At 36.2% G+C, this 17282-nt stretch overlaps 2 protein-coding genes across 2 annotated transcripts; one reads left to right on the top strand and one right to left on the bottom strand.

Annotated features, from left to right (window-relative positions):
• The first annotated feature begins 1739 nt into the window (after window positions 1-1739).
• Window positions 1740-9938, top strand: LOC107586809 (probable cationic amino acid transporter). The gene is made up of 7 exons (XM_016274344.1): window positions 1740-2037; window positions 3996-4232; window positions 4315-4532; window positions 4653-4799; window positions 5971-6179; window positions 7534-8384; window positions 9382-9938. The coding sequence occupies exons 1-7, from the start codon at window positions 1740-1742 to the stop codon at window positions 9702-9704; spliced, it is 2283 nt and encodes a 760-aa protein (XP_016129830.1). The 3' UTR covers window positions 9705-9938.
• A 778-nt stretch (window positions 9939-10716) lies between these two features.
• LOC107586808 (claudin-11-like) lies at window positions 10717-16272 on the bottom strand. Its single transcript, XM_016274343.1, has 3 exons — window positions 15114-16272; window positions 14654-14818; window positions 10717-12043 (listed from the first exon to the last, which is right to left on the bottom strand). Exons 1-3 carry the CDS (start codon window positions 15337-15339, stop codon window positions 11781-11783), a joined length of 654 nt encoding a protein of 217 aa, XP_016129829.1. The 5' UTR covers window positions 15340-16272; the 3' UTR covers window positions 10717-11780.
• Between the last annotated feature and the right edge of the window lie 1010 nt (window positions 16273-17282).

The following is a 17282-nucleotide window of genomic DNA, read 5'->3' as shown; positions in this document are numbered from 1 at the left end:
GCGGGGTGAGCAGAGCTCATTAACATTTAAAGGAAAATGCTACAAAAACGGCTTGATCTGAAAAGAGCTGTTTTTGACAGGGTAAAAAAGGTATTCTTTACACTACCATTGAGAAATTTTAACCAAACTATGTTACAGACTTTTCATTAAGACCCTAAAGAATCATATCAACTTGTGGAAAATGGGCATCCTATGACCCCTTTAAATGTAAAAGGTTATGGATCAGGATTCCCACAATTATGAAAAACCTGTAAATTTAAGGAACAACTCTAGTTTTCATGCCTGGAAAACTTGTGGAAATTAATGGACTTAAACAGGGTAAACAAAAGCTAAAACAATAAATTGAAATAGAAAAAATAAATAAAACTTACGATAAACGTTAACTGAAATAAAATTAAATATAAAGAACCTTAAACTTATTTTATTTTAGCTAGTTTCCAAGGCAACATTTCTCATTTTCTTTCAGATTAACTTGAATTACTACAATAACCAAAACTAAAACTGAAATAAAAACGAATAAAAACTATATTGGCAAATTTTAAAAGAACAGAATCCAATAAAAATGGCAAAAACGCATCACAAAATTACTAAAACTTTAAACTAAATTAACATGGAGGCAGAAAATAAATTTTTTTTATAACAAAAAACTATAATAGTGTCTCAGTGATACTAAAATACAACTGATCTTAAAATGCATTCAAATATCATAATTTCGATAGTGAATATATATTTTATGCTAAAATATGTTATGGCATAAATGTACAAAGCAGGAGGATGTCATTAATGTAATATAAAAATGTTTTTCACATATATAATACATACAATAATAATATTGTTTTGTTTTAGTAATCAATGTATAAAATATGCAAAATATTCAGGAATTTTCAATTCTGACAGAAATTTTCAAAACAGTTTGATGTTTGAGGCTCATCTTAAATATTACCATTTGATTTAAACATATAATATGTAATAATACAATAATTATACTGTTTTAGCAAGACTGTTAATCTAGTTGTATCTACTAATCTAGTAATATGATACATATTCTGTTTCTTTAGTAAGACTATATGTAGGCTATATAGTATACATTTTTAATTATTGTTCGCACAGTTTGTCTGTTCCAATAACAGTAAACTCTCAATCTTATATTTTGGTTCTGTTTACTGTTTACAATTTGGTTCTGTTTACAGACCTCAGTACTGTTTCTTCAGGTTGAAATATGACGTTTTATTCACATTGTTCTCTCTATTAGTATATCAATGTCCACTGGATATCTGATGCTCTTCATATGCTAATCTGCAAGTTTAATGAGACGTGCCACCATAGCAACATTTCACCTAAGCGAATGAAGGAACACTTTCTATTGTTCGACTATTGTAACATGTTGCTCTGCAGTATTAAACCCAGCCTGATGTTTTGTCTGAGTTGATTATGTTTCATTATCTGTGGATGATATGCGATTTACATGCTTTCCTCTTTTTGTAGGATGTCATTGCGGATTCAGTATAGAGCACTATGATGATTGATCAGCTCATGGATCCTCTCTGAGACGGCGTTTGTGTGTGTGTGTGTGTGTGTGTGTTTGAGAGAGAGAGAGAGAGAGAGAGAGAGAGAGAGAGGAGGGAGCAAAGAATAAAGCAGGAGACACTCATACAAGACAAGTTTAGAGGAAACACCTGGAACGAGACACTGAGGACAAACCTCACCCTTCTTTTATCCGAGTCTTCCTGTGCTGGAGGATGAGCGCTGTCTTTGCTAAACTGGACCCCAGGAGAATTGAGTGGGAGTCGTCCTGGTATGGACTCCACTCGCGAATCCTGCGCACTAAACCTGTGGACTCCATGCAGGAGAGCTCAGATGACCTGCATGGCACCAGGCTCGCCCGTGTGCTCACTACGGTGGATCTGGTGTCACTTGGGGTGGGCAGCTGTGTGGGCACTGGCATGTATGTGGTCGCCGGGCTTGTGGCTAAGGAAATGGCAGGACCTGGAGTGATCTTGTCCTTCATCATTGCAGCTGTGGCATCCATTCTGTCAGGCGAGAATTTATGACTTTTGATAGTTTATTAACAGTTTGCATTTGAATTTAGGGCATCAAAAATCACTGCTGGTGCTCTAACATAAACAGGCCTCTCATCTGTCCAGTTATCTTGACAATTGCATGTTTTATGTATACTGTATATATATATATAAATATATATATATAGTTTATTTTATTTAATTTTTTTCCATGTGTCCTGAAGGCTGTGAGAGTGAGATAACCCCTCCTGTCTGTAATCATGGCCAGCTGTGCTTTGTTTTCTATGCTTTATTTAGATCAAATTATTAAAATTTAAGTCTAAAGTTCACAAAACCACAGCAATAATATATACCTTATGGGGTCTCTTAGCTTACCTTTAGCAGTTGTGATTTGACAAAAAATTTTAAAGGGGTCCTATTATGCTCTTTTACAAAGTCTTGATTTTGTTTTGGGGGTGTACCAGAACAGGCTCTCATATAGGTTGTTCGAAAAACACATTATTTTTCACATATTTTACATTATTACAATACCTCTCTCCCCAGTCTGGCATGAACGGCTCGAATAGTTCCTGTATCAAATGAAGGCCCGCCTTCTGAAATATGAAATGTGCTGTGATTGGTTAGCTGGGCCAGTGTGTGTTGCGATTGGCAGCACTTGGCGCCTGGTCGGGAAATGTCATGCCTCTTACCATAGCCACCTGCGAGCTTCAGTGTAAATATTGCGTCAAAATCAAATCAATTTGAGCGCGATTTTAAACCCGGATGATTGTAATCACTCTAAGTTCGTCTGCCTTGGGAAAGCTAGCGTGTCTCCGACATAGTGATAACACTCATTGCCTTCTCTAGTGCAGCTCAACCAGGTCTCATCCCATTCGTCGATATTTGTGATATCACAAATCCCGGAAAATATGCATTGTAGTCCAAACGAGTCGTTCGTTGTAGTTTTTGAAAAGTGATTTCTTTTGAATAAAATATGTCCTTTTGAAGTGGACTTTGAGCTCAAACAGCAACATTACAGACTAACTAAAGTTGAAAAAGTGAAAAAGCATAATAGGACTCCTTTAAACCAGAGTAAGTCAACCAGACCAAGACTTGACCCAGTTCTAGACCAAGAACCACAAGACTGAGATCTGTTAGTCCAAGAACCAGACTATCAATCTGAATGAACTGAAATAGAGTAATAACATAAACTAATACTAATACAAAATAAAAATAATAGCATGGTGAATTTATTATTGAATTTTAAACGGGCCAATCAAGTTTTCACCTTGTTGCCAATCAAAAAAATAATAATTTTTTAATACATTTTAGAAATTAATTAATTATATAAATTAATACCATATTACCACAATACTTTTCCTAATAAACAGAAAATAAAAACATAAGACTATGTTATTTTTAAACATTAACAAACATGTTATTATTATTTTTAATAATAATAATTTTCTGCATAAAATATAAATGTGAATAATTTTTCAGAAAATGAAAACAAGACTATATTGAAAAATTAATAAGCAGATTATAATTTTTATTATTATTGATAATAATAATAATAATTTCTACATAAATTATAAATATATACTTTTACATTGCCAATAAAACTTTAAAGATGGTAAGGTTTAACTATCAATTACTTTTTCCTAATAAACCGAAAAAGAAAACTGTATATAAGACTGTATCTAAATATAAGTATATTTAATAGTAATACAAAAGTTATATTATTATTAATAATAATTATAAATTCTACATTAAATCATAATTATTAATAATTTTACATTGCCGGTAAAACTTTAAACATGGTAAACTATTAATTGCTTTTCCCTAATAATCAGAAAATAAAAACACATAGAAACGATAAGCTGAGACCTAAATTAACATCCATAAATGGCCACATCCATAAAATTCCAGACGTTGACTTTAAATGTGTTTCTGCATTATGAACTTGTCAAACAGCTAATCTCAGTGATTTTCACACAGGCGTCTGCTATGCTGAGTTTGGTGTGAGAGTGCCTAAGACAACAGGCTCCGCCTACACGTACAGTTATGTCACAGTGGGAGAATTTGTGGCCTTTTTCATTGGCTGGAATCTCATTTTGGAGTATTTGATTGGCACAGCAGCGGGAGCCAGTGCACTGAGCAGCATGTTCGACTCTTTAGCCAATCACACCATCAGCCGCTACATGATCAACCATCTTGGAACATTGAATGGCCTGGGTGAGTGTCTTTCCTAGTAATCAGATACTAAACAAATCGCTTGTGTGGTTGATGTGGTCTTTATCCATCCTTCATGTTCCAGGTAAGGGAGAGGAATCTTATCCAGACCTGCTGGCTCTGCTGATCGCTATGCTGGTGACGGTGATTGTGGGTTTAGGGGTGAAAAACTCTGTGAGCTTCAATAATGTGTTGAATGTTGTTAATCTGGTCGTGTGGGTCTTTATGGTGCTTGCCGGACTGTTTTTCCTTTCTGGAGCCAATTGGGAGGATGGGAGGTTTCTGCCCTATGGCTGGTCAGGGGTAAGAATGTTAACTAAATAGGAATGTAAATACATTAGTCTTTGTCTTCATTGAATGTGATATTAAGCAAAATGAGCATTCTACTATAATAAAGATCAATGATTTTTATGTGCTCTGTAGGTCATGCAAGGAGCTGCAACCTGTTTCTACGCCTTCATTGGCTTTGATATTATCGCCACCACAGGAGAAGAGGCCAAGAGCCCTGACACTTCTATTCCATATGCCATAACAGTCTCTCTCGTCACCTGTCTCACAGCATACGTCTCTGTGAGTACAGTGACTCCTCTCATACCCAAATACTGAACTGAGAAGGACATTAGTTAATTTTGTTTAATTACATAATCATTTTTAACAAGTTTACCAAATATGATATTGTCATGATTCTGCTTTCTAAGGACTTACTTAAGATTTGAGATTAATAATGAAATGAGCCTCTAGTTTTCAATAGTAAATATAAATACATAGAAAAAACCTGCCTAGAATTTGTGCATTTGTCTGTGGAGTATTGTCACATTTATCTTGTTCACTGGGGGTTGTCAGGCAGGATTCTCTGTAACAATTATTCATATTTTTTACATTTAATAATTTCACCAATTCATAGTTGAAGTGCAAATAAATAACTAAATAAATCTTCAGGTAATAACACCAATAGTTGGTGGAAAGTAAGATACTGTACAGTGCTAATGTAATACAAAATAAATATTTTCAAGGTGTTTTAATCATTCGCTCTAACTTTAGTACAATAAAAAGCCAATTATTTAAACCAAATTTTTAATTTTAAGACGCATTTTCTGCAAAATTATATAATACATTTTTGTATGTAATGGGTTTGGAACGTCATGAGGGTGAGTAATTAATGTCAGAATTTTCATTTTTGGGTGAACTATCCCTTTAAGAAGCATGCACCTCTCAAAGGGATCATCATACATATGGTTCAGAAAGCTTTTTTTTTTATTTTATGTACCAGCTTATAGATAGCTTAAAAGATATTTATAAAATAAACATGGATTCTATACTTTGTAACCTAACTCTGACATTAAACTGTTTACCAAATTTTAATATTGAATTATTAAAAGAGAGGCACTGCAGAAAAAATAGGTGTTCAAGATATGCAAGTATTTCAGTCTACATTGCACATTCAAACAATTCAATGAATCATTCAAGCACTTCAGAGCTGGCCTGTAATTTATTTAAGCCCTATTCTGATCCCTAGAGCTGAAGACCTCTGCTCATTCTTTTTCAAATATTAATCTGAAAGCAATTTGATTTTACTCTCTGCAATGGAATCGGATGTATCATCCTACGGCATCCATTCATCGCCACACCTTGAAATAAGTTCTGGACTGAGATTGTGTCCTAAAGGACATTTCATGCATGTATTTGAAATTGTTGTGACAAATGCCACATAATAAGCATTTGACCGGTTTATATGTCTTAGGTGAGTGTGATTCTGACGCTGTTGGTGCCATTTAACCTGATTGACGGCGATGCCCCGCTTATGGAGATGTTTGCCGATCACGGCTTCCTGGCAGGGAAGTATATTGTAGCTGTGGGCGCTGTGGCAGGACTCACTGTCAGCCTGCTGGGATCTCTGTTCCCTATGCCCAGAGTTATCTATGCCATGGCAGGAGATGGTCTGCTTTTCAGGTATTTGTGTATATACTTTTATCTTTTTTATGCTATGTATGTTTTACAAGCTTTTTATCCCAAGTTTGTTTCAGTGTTGTTTTTAGTACCATTGAAATGGTTTTGGTAATATTTTGAATTAGATTTCATTTTTATATTTTCTGTTTTCAGTTTAATTTTAGTAAAAGTTTTAGTAATTTTGTTGTTGGTTCAAATTGTTATTAGTTGTTATTGTTGTTTTACTGTAAATATGTAGTTTTTAATCACAAAGATTTGGCCAAATTGTGCAGCCCTATGCAAACAAGTGAAGCAAACCTGGAATTTTAAATTAAATTTTAAATCACAAATGCAAAAGGTTTTGGTCATTTTTCTTTCTTTCTTTCTTTCTTTCTTTCTTTCTTTCTCAAAGATTTGGCCAAATTGTGCAGCCCTATGCAAACAAGTGAAGCAAACCTGGAATTTTAAATTAAATTTTAAATCTCATTTTTCTTTCTTTCTTTCTTTCTTTCTTTCTTTCTTTCTTTCTTTCTTTCTTTCTTTCTTTCTTTCTTTCTTTCTTTCTTCAAATTTTGGCCAAATTCTCCAGCCCTACGAACAAGCAGCACAGCAATCAAGGTTTTCAATAGCAATTAAAAAATCACAATTATATATTTTTTTATCTGAAAAATTTAGATTTTCTTTTAGTTAAAGTTTTAGTAAATTCATTTTTTTTTTTTCATATAGTTTTTAGTCACAAAATAAAACACAAAGAAGCAAACCTAGAATGTTTTAAATCACATTTTTTGTAAGTTTTAATAATTTTCCTGTAGGTTATCGTAATTTTCCTTATTTTAATATACACAAATTATAGTTATTAGTTATAATTATAGTATTATATTTTTTTAACAAATCGTTGCTCAAATTGTGCAGCCTTACAAACACATAATTTTTTTTAATCACATTTTAAATCGGAATCACAATTTTTATCAGAAAACTCACAATTATGTTTTTTAGGTTTTTTTTTTTGTATAAATAATTTTTAATCACACAATTTTGGCCAGCCCTACAATCAAGCACAGCAAACATGGATGTTTTTAAATGATTCAATTACATTTTAAATTGTGATCACAATTTTTATCAGAAAAAATCCAATTATATATTTTAGTTACAGTTTTAGCCATTTTATTGTATATTTTTGTCAATATAATTTATTAGTTTTAGTTTTAGTACCTCAAGGTGAACCAAATAAAAATGGAAGATGATAAATGTTGTCTTGGCAATAGCTAATAGCTAAATTTTATTTCATTTCAATGAACGTTGATTTTATTTCAAGTAAGAACATTTTTTTTACCTATAGTTACCTATAATAACTCTGGCTTGTTTGTGTGTATGCCAGGTTCCTGTCCTTTGTGAGTCCGCACACAGAGACGCCTGTGGTGGCCTGTGCTGTATCAGGCTCTCTGGCTGCTCTGTTGGCTCTCCTGGTGAGTCTGAGGGACCTGATCGAGATGATGTCCATCGGCACACTGCTGGCCTACACACTGGTGTCGGTATGTGTGCTGCTTCTGCGATATCAGCCCGACAAAGATGGCTTCACCAGTTTCCTTACTGAGGAGGAAGAGGAGGAGCGGAAGAGGAAGGAGGAAATGATGGCAGCTAGTGAGAAGGACATGAACTCACCTGGTGGAGAAGAATACGCCGACAACCCCTGTGGGGCCAAGAACCTCCCCTCCAAAGGAGACAACGAAACTCTGATTGAAAAGTCAGACTCTGGAGGTTACCAGTCGGATAGTTCCGGCTACGGCGTTGGAGATAACGGCACTGAGGTGGATGACTCCAATAGTCTCTTGAAACGCATTTTGGGGTCTCATTATTACACTATACGGATGCGTTTGGGCCTGCCAAACTTGGGCGATAGGCCCACACCTGCAACAGGACGCACTGTTACTTCCTGTGTCCTCCTTTTCTTCATCTTGACCTTCTTTCTCTGGACGCTTGTCATCTATGGCTTCGATCAGGTCTCAGGAGGAGCTCGCTGGGCAATATTACCTTTTATAATGACTGTGATTGTCCTCATGGTTACTTTGGTTATTATTATTCTCCGGCAGCCTGAGAACCCTAAAAAGCTGCCCTACATGGCGCCCTGTGTGCCCTTTGTGCCCACCGCTGCCATGCTGGTGAACATTTACCTCATGCTCAAACTCTCCAGCATCACCTGGGTGCGCTTTGTGGTGTGGTGCGCACTAGGTAAGCCAGATCTTCTCTTATGTACGCTAGACATTAGGGCTACATGAATAATCGGAATAAAACCTGTTATAACTTAGTATGATTATTAAATTGTAAAGGCTGCGATTAAATTAAATACATGTTGCATGTTAAGCACAGAACTGTTCTTACACGTGAGCAGCTCATTATTTACTTATCATCAACAAAAATGAAGGTCTGCTCTATAATTTAACATTTGAAAATGAAGAAACTAAGACTCAATTATAATTTTTCCCGTATTTTTCTACTTTATTATACATTGAAATATAACAATAGTAAAATTATTTTTTCTTTTCTTTTTTTACATTTTGATTTTAAATATATTGTTTAGATAAAATATGAAATAATGTGAAATAATATTTTGTGATTTAGTAGTAGTAGTAATTATTATTATCATTATAATTGCTAAATCAATTTATAATCCAAACAAAATAAGAAATAAGAAATATGACTATTGTGATATTTCACTGTAAAATAAAATATAGAGTATACTCTATAATACTCCATACATAACCTCAAAAATGTTGGTGTTTATTACCTTTACTTTGATAGGCCAGTCGGTAGACAGGAAGCGAAGTGTTAGAGAGAGAGGGGGGCAGGATCGGAAAAGGTCCATGAGCCGGGACTCGAACTCGGGATGGCAGAAGCGCAGCGGTGCTATATGTCGGTGCACTGCCCGTGAGGCTATCGGCACCAAAAAAAAGTTTTTTAATATTGCATTTGAAATCACAATCACAATTTTTATCAGCAAATCATGCAGCTCTATTACCAATCATCTGTAAAGGCCCATTTACACCAAGAATGATAACTATAGCGATGACTAAATTAGCTGCACGCTGCAGTTCTGAAAGATTCCAAAGATATTCCTTTATGTTGTTAATGTTATAGTCATGGTGTGCACTTCCCGGTTCTCATAGAATTAGAATGATCATCCTTGGTGTGAATGGGCCTTAACTGACCCCATCTCTTCATCCTACAGGTGTGCTGATCTATTTTAGCTACGGGATGTGGAACAGCTCGCTGGAACTCAGCGCTAGAGAGGAAGCGGCTCATGCCAGCTCCTACCAGAGGTATGACACGGAGGTGGACGACAGCTTCAATGTCGATGAAGACCTCCCTCCTCAGGAGGACGAAGAGGACGGACAGTACCAGGGCTGGGCAGCTGAGGAGCGTGGCTATCAGAAACACTACCAGCAGCACTATGATGAACAGAGACCATCCAACAGTCACAATTACAGAAGCAAAGGCAGGACCAATAAAGGCTTTGAGGAGCTGGTCAATGAAGAGTATTCACCTGAGTGAGCAATATACACTAAACTACTGTCGCAGTGGGGGTTGGATTTGGGTGACCATGATTTTGGCAAATAGAATATGTTCCTAGGTCAATGCCACAATACTGTAATAAGTAATGAAGACAAAAGGAAAATGTGCATTATGACGATAAATTAGACAATTTTAATGAAAACATACTGTTGGTAATATATGTTTAAAGTCAGAATGAAACGGAAGCGACATATAGTGATATCCGAGTGAACGGAAGATCATGTTACGAAATTTGAGTAAAAAGGTTAAAAAAAATCTTAATCATTAAGATGCATTTATAAAACATGAATTTCATTTCATGCTTACTTTAAAATAATTTATTTTTTAATTTATATTCATATAATTTAATTTATATTAAATTAGTGACATGGCAATATGAATTTAAACAATATTTTCTGTCAAAAGACAAAAACTAAACAAATCCATTATTAAAAATTAATACTTTTATTTTGATTAGGATCTCATGAGAGCAAATGGGTAGTTAATTGTTAATGTTAGTATGTGTTTGTTTGAGAGGAACAGTCTGGGAACACATTCTACTTGACAAAATCATGTCTCTCTAATTATTAAAACATTTTGTGTGTATTTCTTAGTGAACTTAAAAATATTTGTTCTTGAACAGGTACTTGTTAAAATGCATTTGCACCTTAAGACAGATAAGCGATTATCTAGAGGTATGTTTAGACCAGTTTTTTTAATTGAGGCTTCATAAGTGCCTTTAAATAGCCCCTCCCCCCCTTAATGTTATTCTACTTAAATCAAATATATGCTTACTTAGATATTGAACAGAATTAGTATTTCTTTCTCATGTGAGCTGCTGTTACAGTGTTGGTTTTAAATTCACTTTTTCATTATATGTAGATCCTAAAAGCAATGCCTTTGTCTTCTCCATATAAAAACTCAGGATGACTCTTTAAAGCAAAAACTGATACAAGTTGTCACTACATGAGCAGAAACCCTCTGTAGATGCATTGAGTGGACTTTTCACCTTACAACATCTCCACAGCTGTGTTTGATCTAAAATCTCAAGCTCTCCTCTGAATTTCAAGGGGAAATATTATGATTGGCTCCCTGTGAAAGCTTAATAGTTCTCTAAATATTTTGCGACATTGATATCAAATTCTTTCTATGCTGGTTTGTAGAAATGTCTTACTCTTGTGGTTTAGGTTTGCACGAGGATATTTACATTTCTTCCCTACAGCTGTGCGTAAAATCATTCGGATTCAGAACACATTTATATACACAGAGATCAAGAGTTACATGTTTGAAAGAATCTACAAATATATTTAAAATGAAATATTAAAATTAATATATTTTACAAACACAAAAGGTGTCTTTTTTGTGTCATCAGCTATAACAATATTTTGCGACTTCATGTTTTCATTTAGACACATTAAATTTGTGTAACATGAGATGGCATGACGATTTGAACAAGCAATATGCATAACAGTGGATGGTAGTTTTGTCTTCAAACCCCCAAACAGCGCATTAAATAATACATTACCCCAATAAATCAATCACCAACCATATGAGACCAGAAAAATGACCGGTTATCCTCTTACAGATATTTTTTCTCAAATTTCAAATTCTGATTTCCTTGGAGGTTGTGTGCAGGAAGCTGTGAGGAGTGCAGTGCAGATGACATCTGGCCATTTCCTGTTCGTCTGTCTATCTGTCTGTCCGGGTGTACATGCTTTCCTAAATGCTGGCATTAACTAATAAGCTTAAATGCACAACTTTTACACAAGTAAAAAAAAAAAGTTAAAAGAAAGTCACTGAAAAAATATAGGAGCGAAATGAATACTGTGTAAATACTTCCATGAAAAAACATGCCTAGGGAATCGAGAACTGTTTCCCTTTGAATTCTTTTCAGTGTCTGTTCAAACAAAGCCTTTAATGTTCAACAGTTTCCACCGAATTCTCTGTCCCCGCCAAATCTTCACATGTTTGCGGTCAAACCATGGCAGTAGAAAACAAATTCTTCACATATTTGATTGGTGTGTGTTCAAATCTTGAGGTAAGGAGCCTGCGGTCTTATCCAGTGTGTCTTCACATTCACACATGTGCGCTCTTGGCATGGCTGTTAATAGGAGGGCAATAGGAGTTGGTAACTCCGCTGTGTTTTGAGTAGTAGTAGCGGTTTTCGGGATTTTGACTTGGGCCGTCGCCCCTTGAGCAACAAATCATCACCGAGCTGCCAAAAAAACAAAGGGCTGAACCGACCCAGCCAGCATACAGGGAGAATCCGAATGACATCAGGCCGTCCTCGTGAAGCACTCCGATGGGGAACCACACCGTCGACACCATCCCACACAGAGCTGAAAACAAGAGGAAGGCCACTATAATGTAGTACCAGAATCATAGAAACTGACTTGACTGCAATGGAGAAACGATCCTTGACAGAAGTCACCTTCAAATCAAGCAGGTTTCTGTGGGTCAATGTATCAAATTTACTTGACCAATTGAACCTGATCTGAAATTTGCATGTGGAAAGCTTTTGCCCTCACATGAAATTCCAGAAAGCGTAGATTCTCATTGAAATTACTGCATTTTGCTGAACAACAGTAAATGTGACCACACTTTAGGACTGGACGTTTTATTTGTGTTGTTTACACTAGAGAACAAACTAGCCAAATCTAAACCAGCCACCTGTAAAAATGGGTCGGACAATTGACCATGACTGGCTCTTCCCACTCTAACAGGATGTAGGAAATCTCTGGATGTTTTACAGTTACTTCAGTCAAGGACATTTTCAGCCCTGTATGTTGAAAGCTTGACTTTAGAGAGGATATGAACAACCAGAGGACAACATCTAGCATTTTGCTTGGAACCGCAACATTTCCAACAATTTAACACATTTTTATTTTAGGTTCATGAGTAATATATCAATGGGTTCTTTGCAGGAAATGGTACCATGGCTGTTCTAGAAATGGTGCTCAGGTGTTATTGGTTAAATGGGTTTTGGTAAATACCAAGTTTGCTATGATGGGGTTGATTAAGTGTAGCACTTAACACTTAAAAAAAAAAAGGTTCCAAAAGAGGTTTTTGCCTCGATGCCATATAGAACCATTTTTGGTTCCCCAAAGAACCTTTCAGTGAACAATTCTTCAAAGAACAATTTCTTCTTAGTGTGCAGAACATTCATTCTGATGTTCAATCTGAAGCATGTTTTACCATAATAAAAACTTATGGAAATGTTCCATGGATATTGAAGGTTCTTCATGAAACCATAGAAGAAAATAAAGAAACTTTATTTATAATAGTGTTAAGTGCTACTTTAAACTGTAAAATCCACAAATTTAGAATTGAGTAAAAAGTTTAAAGGACAGTTCATGTAAAAATTTAAATGACACATTTATTGAACATAATTCTTCTTGGCGCTTACATGAGAGTTCATGTGTGAAGTAGTGATACAAGTTGTTCTTGTGAGGTAGATCTTTTCAATGAATTGACTGATCCAAATCATAAATGTCCCTCAGGTTTACACACTGACTATATATCAACTTTTTCCTCAATTCGTCAAAAAGGTTATTCTATATGACTTCAGAAGACTTAGAATATAATGCACAAAACTAATTTTTTTACAATTTTATATTATTTAAAGGGGTCATATGACGTTGCTAAAAAGAACATTATTTGGTGTATTTGGTGTAATGAAATGTGTTTATGCGGTTTAAGGTTAAAAAAACACATTATTTTCCACATACTGTACATTATTGTTTCTCCTCTATGCCCCGCCTTTCTGAAACGCGTCGATTTTTACAAAGCTCATCGGTCTGAAAAGCGAGGTGTACACTGCTTGGCCAGCTATCCAGTGCGTTGTGATTGGCCGAAGCCAGACTGTCCTTGCAAAGTTGGAACTGCCCCACTTTAGAAACAGACACCGGCATTGTAGGCTACTATCACAGGAAACAGTCCTCATCCTCCACAAAATGCGCTGCACACATCTGAATATTTGGGTTGAATTGTTCTGGAACAGTGTTGTAAATACAACTTAACCACTGATTTCTAGTCGTGTCCTCTTTTGGAAGACCAAACAAAGTAGTTTCACTTTCACAACGAAACACACAGCGTCACACACGGCGGGCTAGAGTGAGCAGAGGCCGGCGACCTAGAGTGAGGAACGGCTGGTGGGCTGAATGAGCGGAGGCCGGAAGCTAGAGTTAGCGGCGGCCGGCGGGCTTATGGCAACCACATGTGACGCCCCCGGACTGGACTCCGCTTCGTCCATTGTAAAAGCCGATCCGGCGATCCACAGCGCGAAGTTGATGTATTTCCTCAGCGACCAGCACGGATCAGCTCTAGGCATGACGAAGCAGATATCGTCCTCTTTTGGAAGACCAAACAAAGTAGTTTTGCTTTCACAACGAAACACACATTCTCCACGACATGGCGGCTGCAGCAACAATACTACAGCGAGAATAAAAGTTACGCCTTCTTTCTTTGCGTGAACATTTGGGGTGGCGATATGTAAATCTTCCCACATCGTGATGTACACATGTGGGGGCGTGTTAGAATGAGCCATTTTAGGTAGGCGTGGTTGACTCTTAACTTTTATAAAGAATATCTCTTTGGATTTGAGACTTTAGTCTTTGCAACTTTACAGATCTTCTTTATGCACCAAGAGCTTGTAACACTCCAAAGAGAAAGGAAAAATTGAAATCGCATCATATGACCCCTTTAAACTTTAATTCATTGAAAACAGCGAATAGCACATTATTGACTCTTTTTGCGTTCTATAACAAATAAAGTGAACAGATTTTTGGAACAACATTTGAGTGAATAAACGACAGCGCTATAATTTAGGGGTGAACTACCCCTTTAAGAAATGACCATTGAAATGTCCATATTGTTGAGATGTGAATGACACACCTCTTCCTGAGGCTGACCCTAATATATTTCTCATCAATAACATAGTAATAACTCACATATGAACAGTATAAGAAGTCCTCCCAGGACTGCGCGTCTGTGTTTGGTGTCTTCAGTCTCTTGGCTCAGTTTGACGCATGGCATCGCCAGCAACACGAGCGCCAGAGCCGGCAGACCGAGCAGAGAGGAGGAGACCATCAGAGCGCGAGACGTCTGGATGTAAGCTTCAAACAAACACAACAACAAATGCATTCAGCCTCCCCGACAACCTATAATTTGCACACAAAAAACTGATATATACATGACAAAAAGGGCACGTATATACAATTTTTTAAAAATTCCAGCAAACTTTTCAACTCAAATAATATTCTAGAGTTAAAAAGGACATTACTGACTAATAAAAAACAACTAAACTAAATGCCGATTTGTTTAAAATCCATAAATCGGAAGAAAATAATAATGCATGCAAACAAAATAATGATTTTAATAAATATGAACATCTGTTGAACTCTTTCTCACCTGGTATATCGAGGATCTGGTTGAGTGAGAGGCAGTGATAGAGAGCAGTAGAGATGACACACTCTGTCCACAAGCCCTTGGTCTCCAGCTCATCCATCTTCCTGCAGGTGTGCATGCCGTATTTACAGGTCACCACCCAGTCGTTTGTTGAGGTCGCTATTATAATACCAGTCCAGCCGATGCAGCTCATTAAAAAACCACAAAGCAGACGACAGCTATGGGACATTCTGACTCAATACACAAATGTGTTCGCAGAGAAGATGTTTATGGTGTTCAAGTAAAAAAACGAATACAAAAACATTAAAAATATTTAAAGATCACTTATCCTAAATTATGGAGAAGATTAGCATACTAACAGTTTGAGAGTGGACTGTGAAAACAATCTGGTAACATTTGGTAAATTTACTTTTTATAATGGACATGCCCAACAGAACTGTCAGCCAATCAGAAGAAAGCACAGCCACATACGTCACAATCGCCTTCCCTCAAAGCTTGGAGAATAACATCTTTGATTTATTACAGTAATAATAAGTCTCTGCTTTCATTTTCTCTCTCAGTGTTATATTTTTCGGTTTATTCCCAAATTAAATAATCGTTATAATATTTCACAAACTACAACAGAACTTTGTGTCAACCATAACAATTTAAAAAGACGCTTTCTGAGGAAGAATGAATTTACTATTTTGGGTGTAAATGCCATCTAGTGGGTTAGATGATATTTTGCTGTCCTAGACCAATTTTTGACATCAGAAAAGAATGATCAAGGAGGTTAAAAGAACAATCAGATGTGCTAAACTAAATTACAAAAAACAAAATAGAAAATAACTTTGTTCAAGGTGATATGAGGGCAGTCTGGCATGGAATAAAGAACATGGCGGATATAAGTATACCGAAGCAAGGAACGGTGGTAAATAAGGACGTTGATGGTGATTTATTGGTCAACGACCTGAATTTGTTTTTTACACGTTTTGAGAAGCATGATACAAGTGCTGTTCTTTGATGATTTTAAACAAAATGGAGCCCCTCTACCTACTAATTTGCATCTTTTTAATGTAATGAAGCAGCTGAAAGCTACACCGCCTGGTCCAGACGGCATCTGTGGGAGAACACTTAAACACTGTGCAGAGCAGCACAGTGTTGTGTTTCACTCACTGTTTCCGGCATCCCTGGATCAAGCTGTAGTTCCTTGCTTATGGAAAACATCTAACATAATACTCATTCCTAAGCTAGAGAAGTCACATTCTTTTAACGATTTTCGGCCCATTGCATTAACTTCTGTAGCTATGAAAGCCTTAGAGAGGGAAGTTAAGTCACAATTTATCACAGTTACGGGTCATAAGTTAGATTATTTACAGTTTGCATATCGCACTAAAAGAGGTGTGGATGATGCAAAGCTTTTCCTCTTAAATACCACACATCAACATTTAGAGAATGGAGGCACATTTGCTAGAATGCTGTTTGTTGATTTTTCCTCGAATCCTATTATTTTAGCGAAGAAACTTGTATGTGAATTTGATGTGAGTCTTAGTTTTATGGATCTTAGATTTTTTGACATGTAGGCACTAGGGAGCAAAGAGTCATGTCGGATACGCTCGTTACGTCAATTGGATCTCCTCAGGGGTGCCTACTGTCTTCAATTCTTTTTATACTCTGAGTCTATACAAATGAATGTCGCAGCACTAAGGATAACTGTCATGTAGTTAAATATGCCGATGACACAGTTTTTCTATCTTTGTTAACAAGTGCAGGATGTGATGACAGTAACGATCACAACGAGTTCTTTGAGTGGTGCAAAGAAGCTGAACTACAACTGAATATTACTAAAACGAAAGAGATGGTCATTTATTTGAGAAAAAACGCCTCAAAGGTGAAACCTGTGTATTTTTATGGAAAAGAAGTTGAAAGGGTACAGGAGTACAAGTATCTTGGAACTATCTTTGATACTACTTTAAAGTTCCAGCAGAACACAGAGGCCATTATTAAAGGGGTCAGAGGATGCCCATTTTCCACAAGTTGATATGATTCTTTATGGTCTTCATGAAAAGTCTGTAACATAGTTTGGTTAAAATTTGCTCAATGGTAGTGTAAAAAACAGCTTTTTTACCCTGTCAAAAACAGCTCTTTTGAGATCAAGCCGTTTTTGTAGCATTTTCCTTTAAATGTTAATGA

This window comes from Sinocyclocheilus grahami, unplaced genomic scaffold, assembly GCF_001515645.1.
Source record: "Sinocyclocheilus grahami isolate Dianchi unplaced genomic scaffold, SAMN03320097.WGS_v1.1 scaffold85.1, whole genome shotgun sequence".
NCBI classification, from domain to species: Eukaryota; Metazoa; Chordata; class Actinopteri; order Cypriniformes; family Cyprinidae; genus Sinocyclocheilus; species Sinocyclocheilus grahami.
This window is presented reverse-complemented; position numbering and strand designations above follow the sequence as displayed.

Excerpts from the sequence above, each read along its gene's own strand:
- LOC107586809 (XM_016274344.1), top strand. The coding sequence starts at position 1,740 with ATGAGCGCTGTCTTTGCTAAACTGGACCCCAGGAGAATTGAGTGGGAG. Across the intron at positions 2,038-3,995 it reads TGTGGCATCCATTCTGTCAG|GCGTCTGCTATGCTGAGTTT; the intron begins GCGAGAATTTAT and ends ATTTTCACACAG. Across the intron at positions 8,385-9,381 it reads TGTGGTGTGGTGCGCACTAG|GTGTGCTGATCTATTTTAGC; the intron begins GTAAGCCAGATC and ends TTCATCCTACAG.
- LOC107586808 (XM_016274343.1), bottom strand. The coding sequence starts at position 15,339 with ATGTCCCATAGCTGTCGTCTGCTTTGTGGTTTTTTAATGAGCTGCATC. Across the intron at positions 14,819-15,113 it reads CCAGATCCTCGATATACCAG|CTTACATCCAGACGTCTCGC; the intron begins GTGAGAAAGAGT and ends GTTTGTTTGAAG. Across the intron at positions 12,044-14,653 it reads ACTTCTTATACTGTTCATAT|CTCTGTGTGGGATGGTGTCG; the intron begins GTGAGTTATTAC and ends TCTTGTTTTCAG.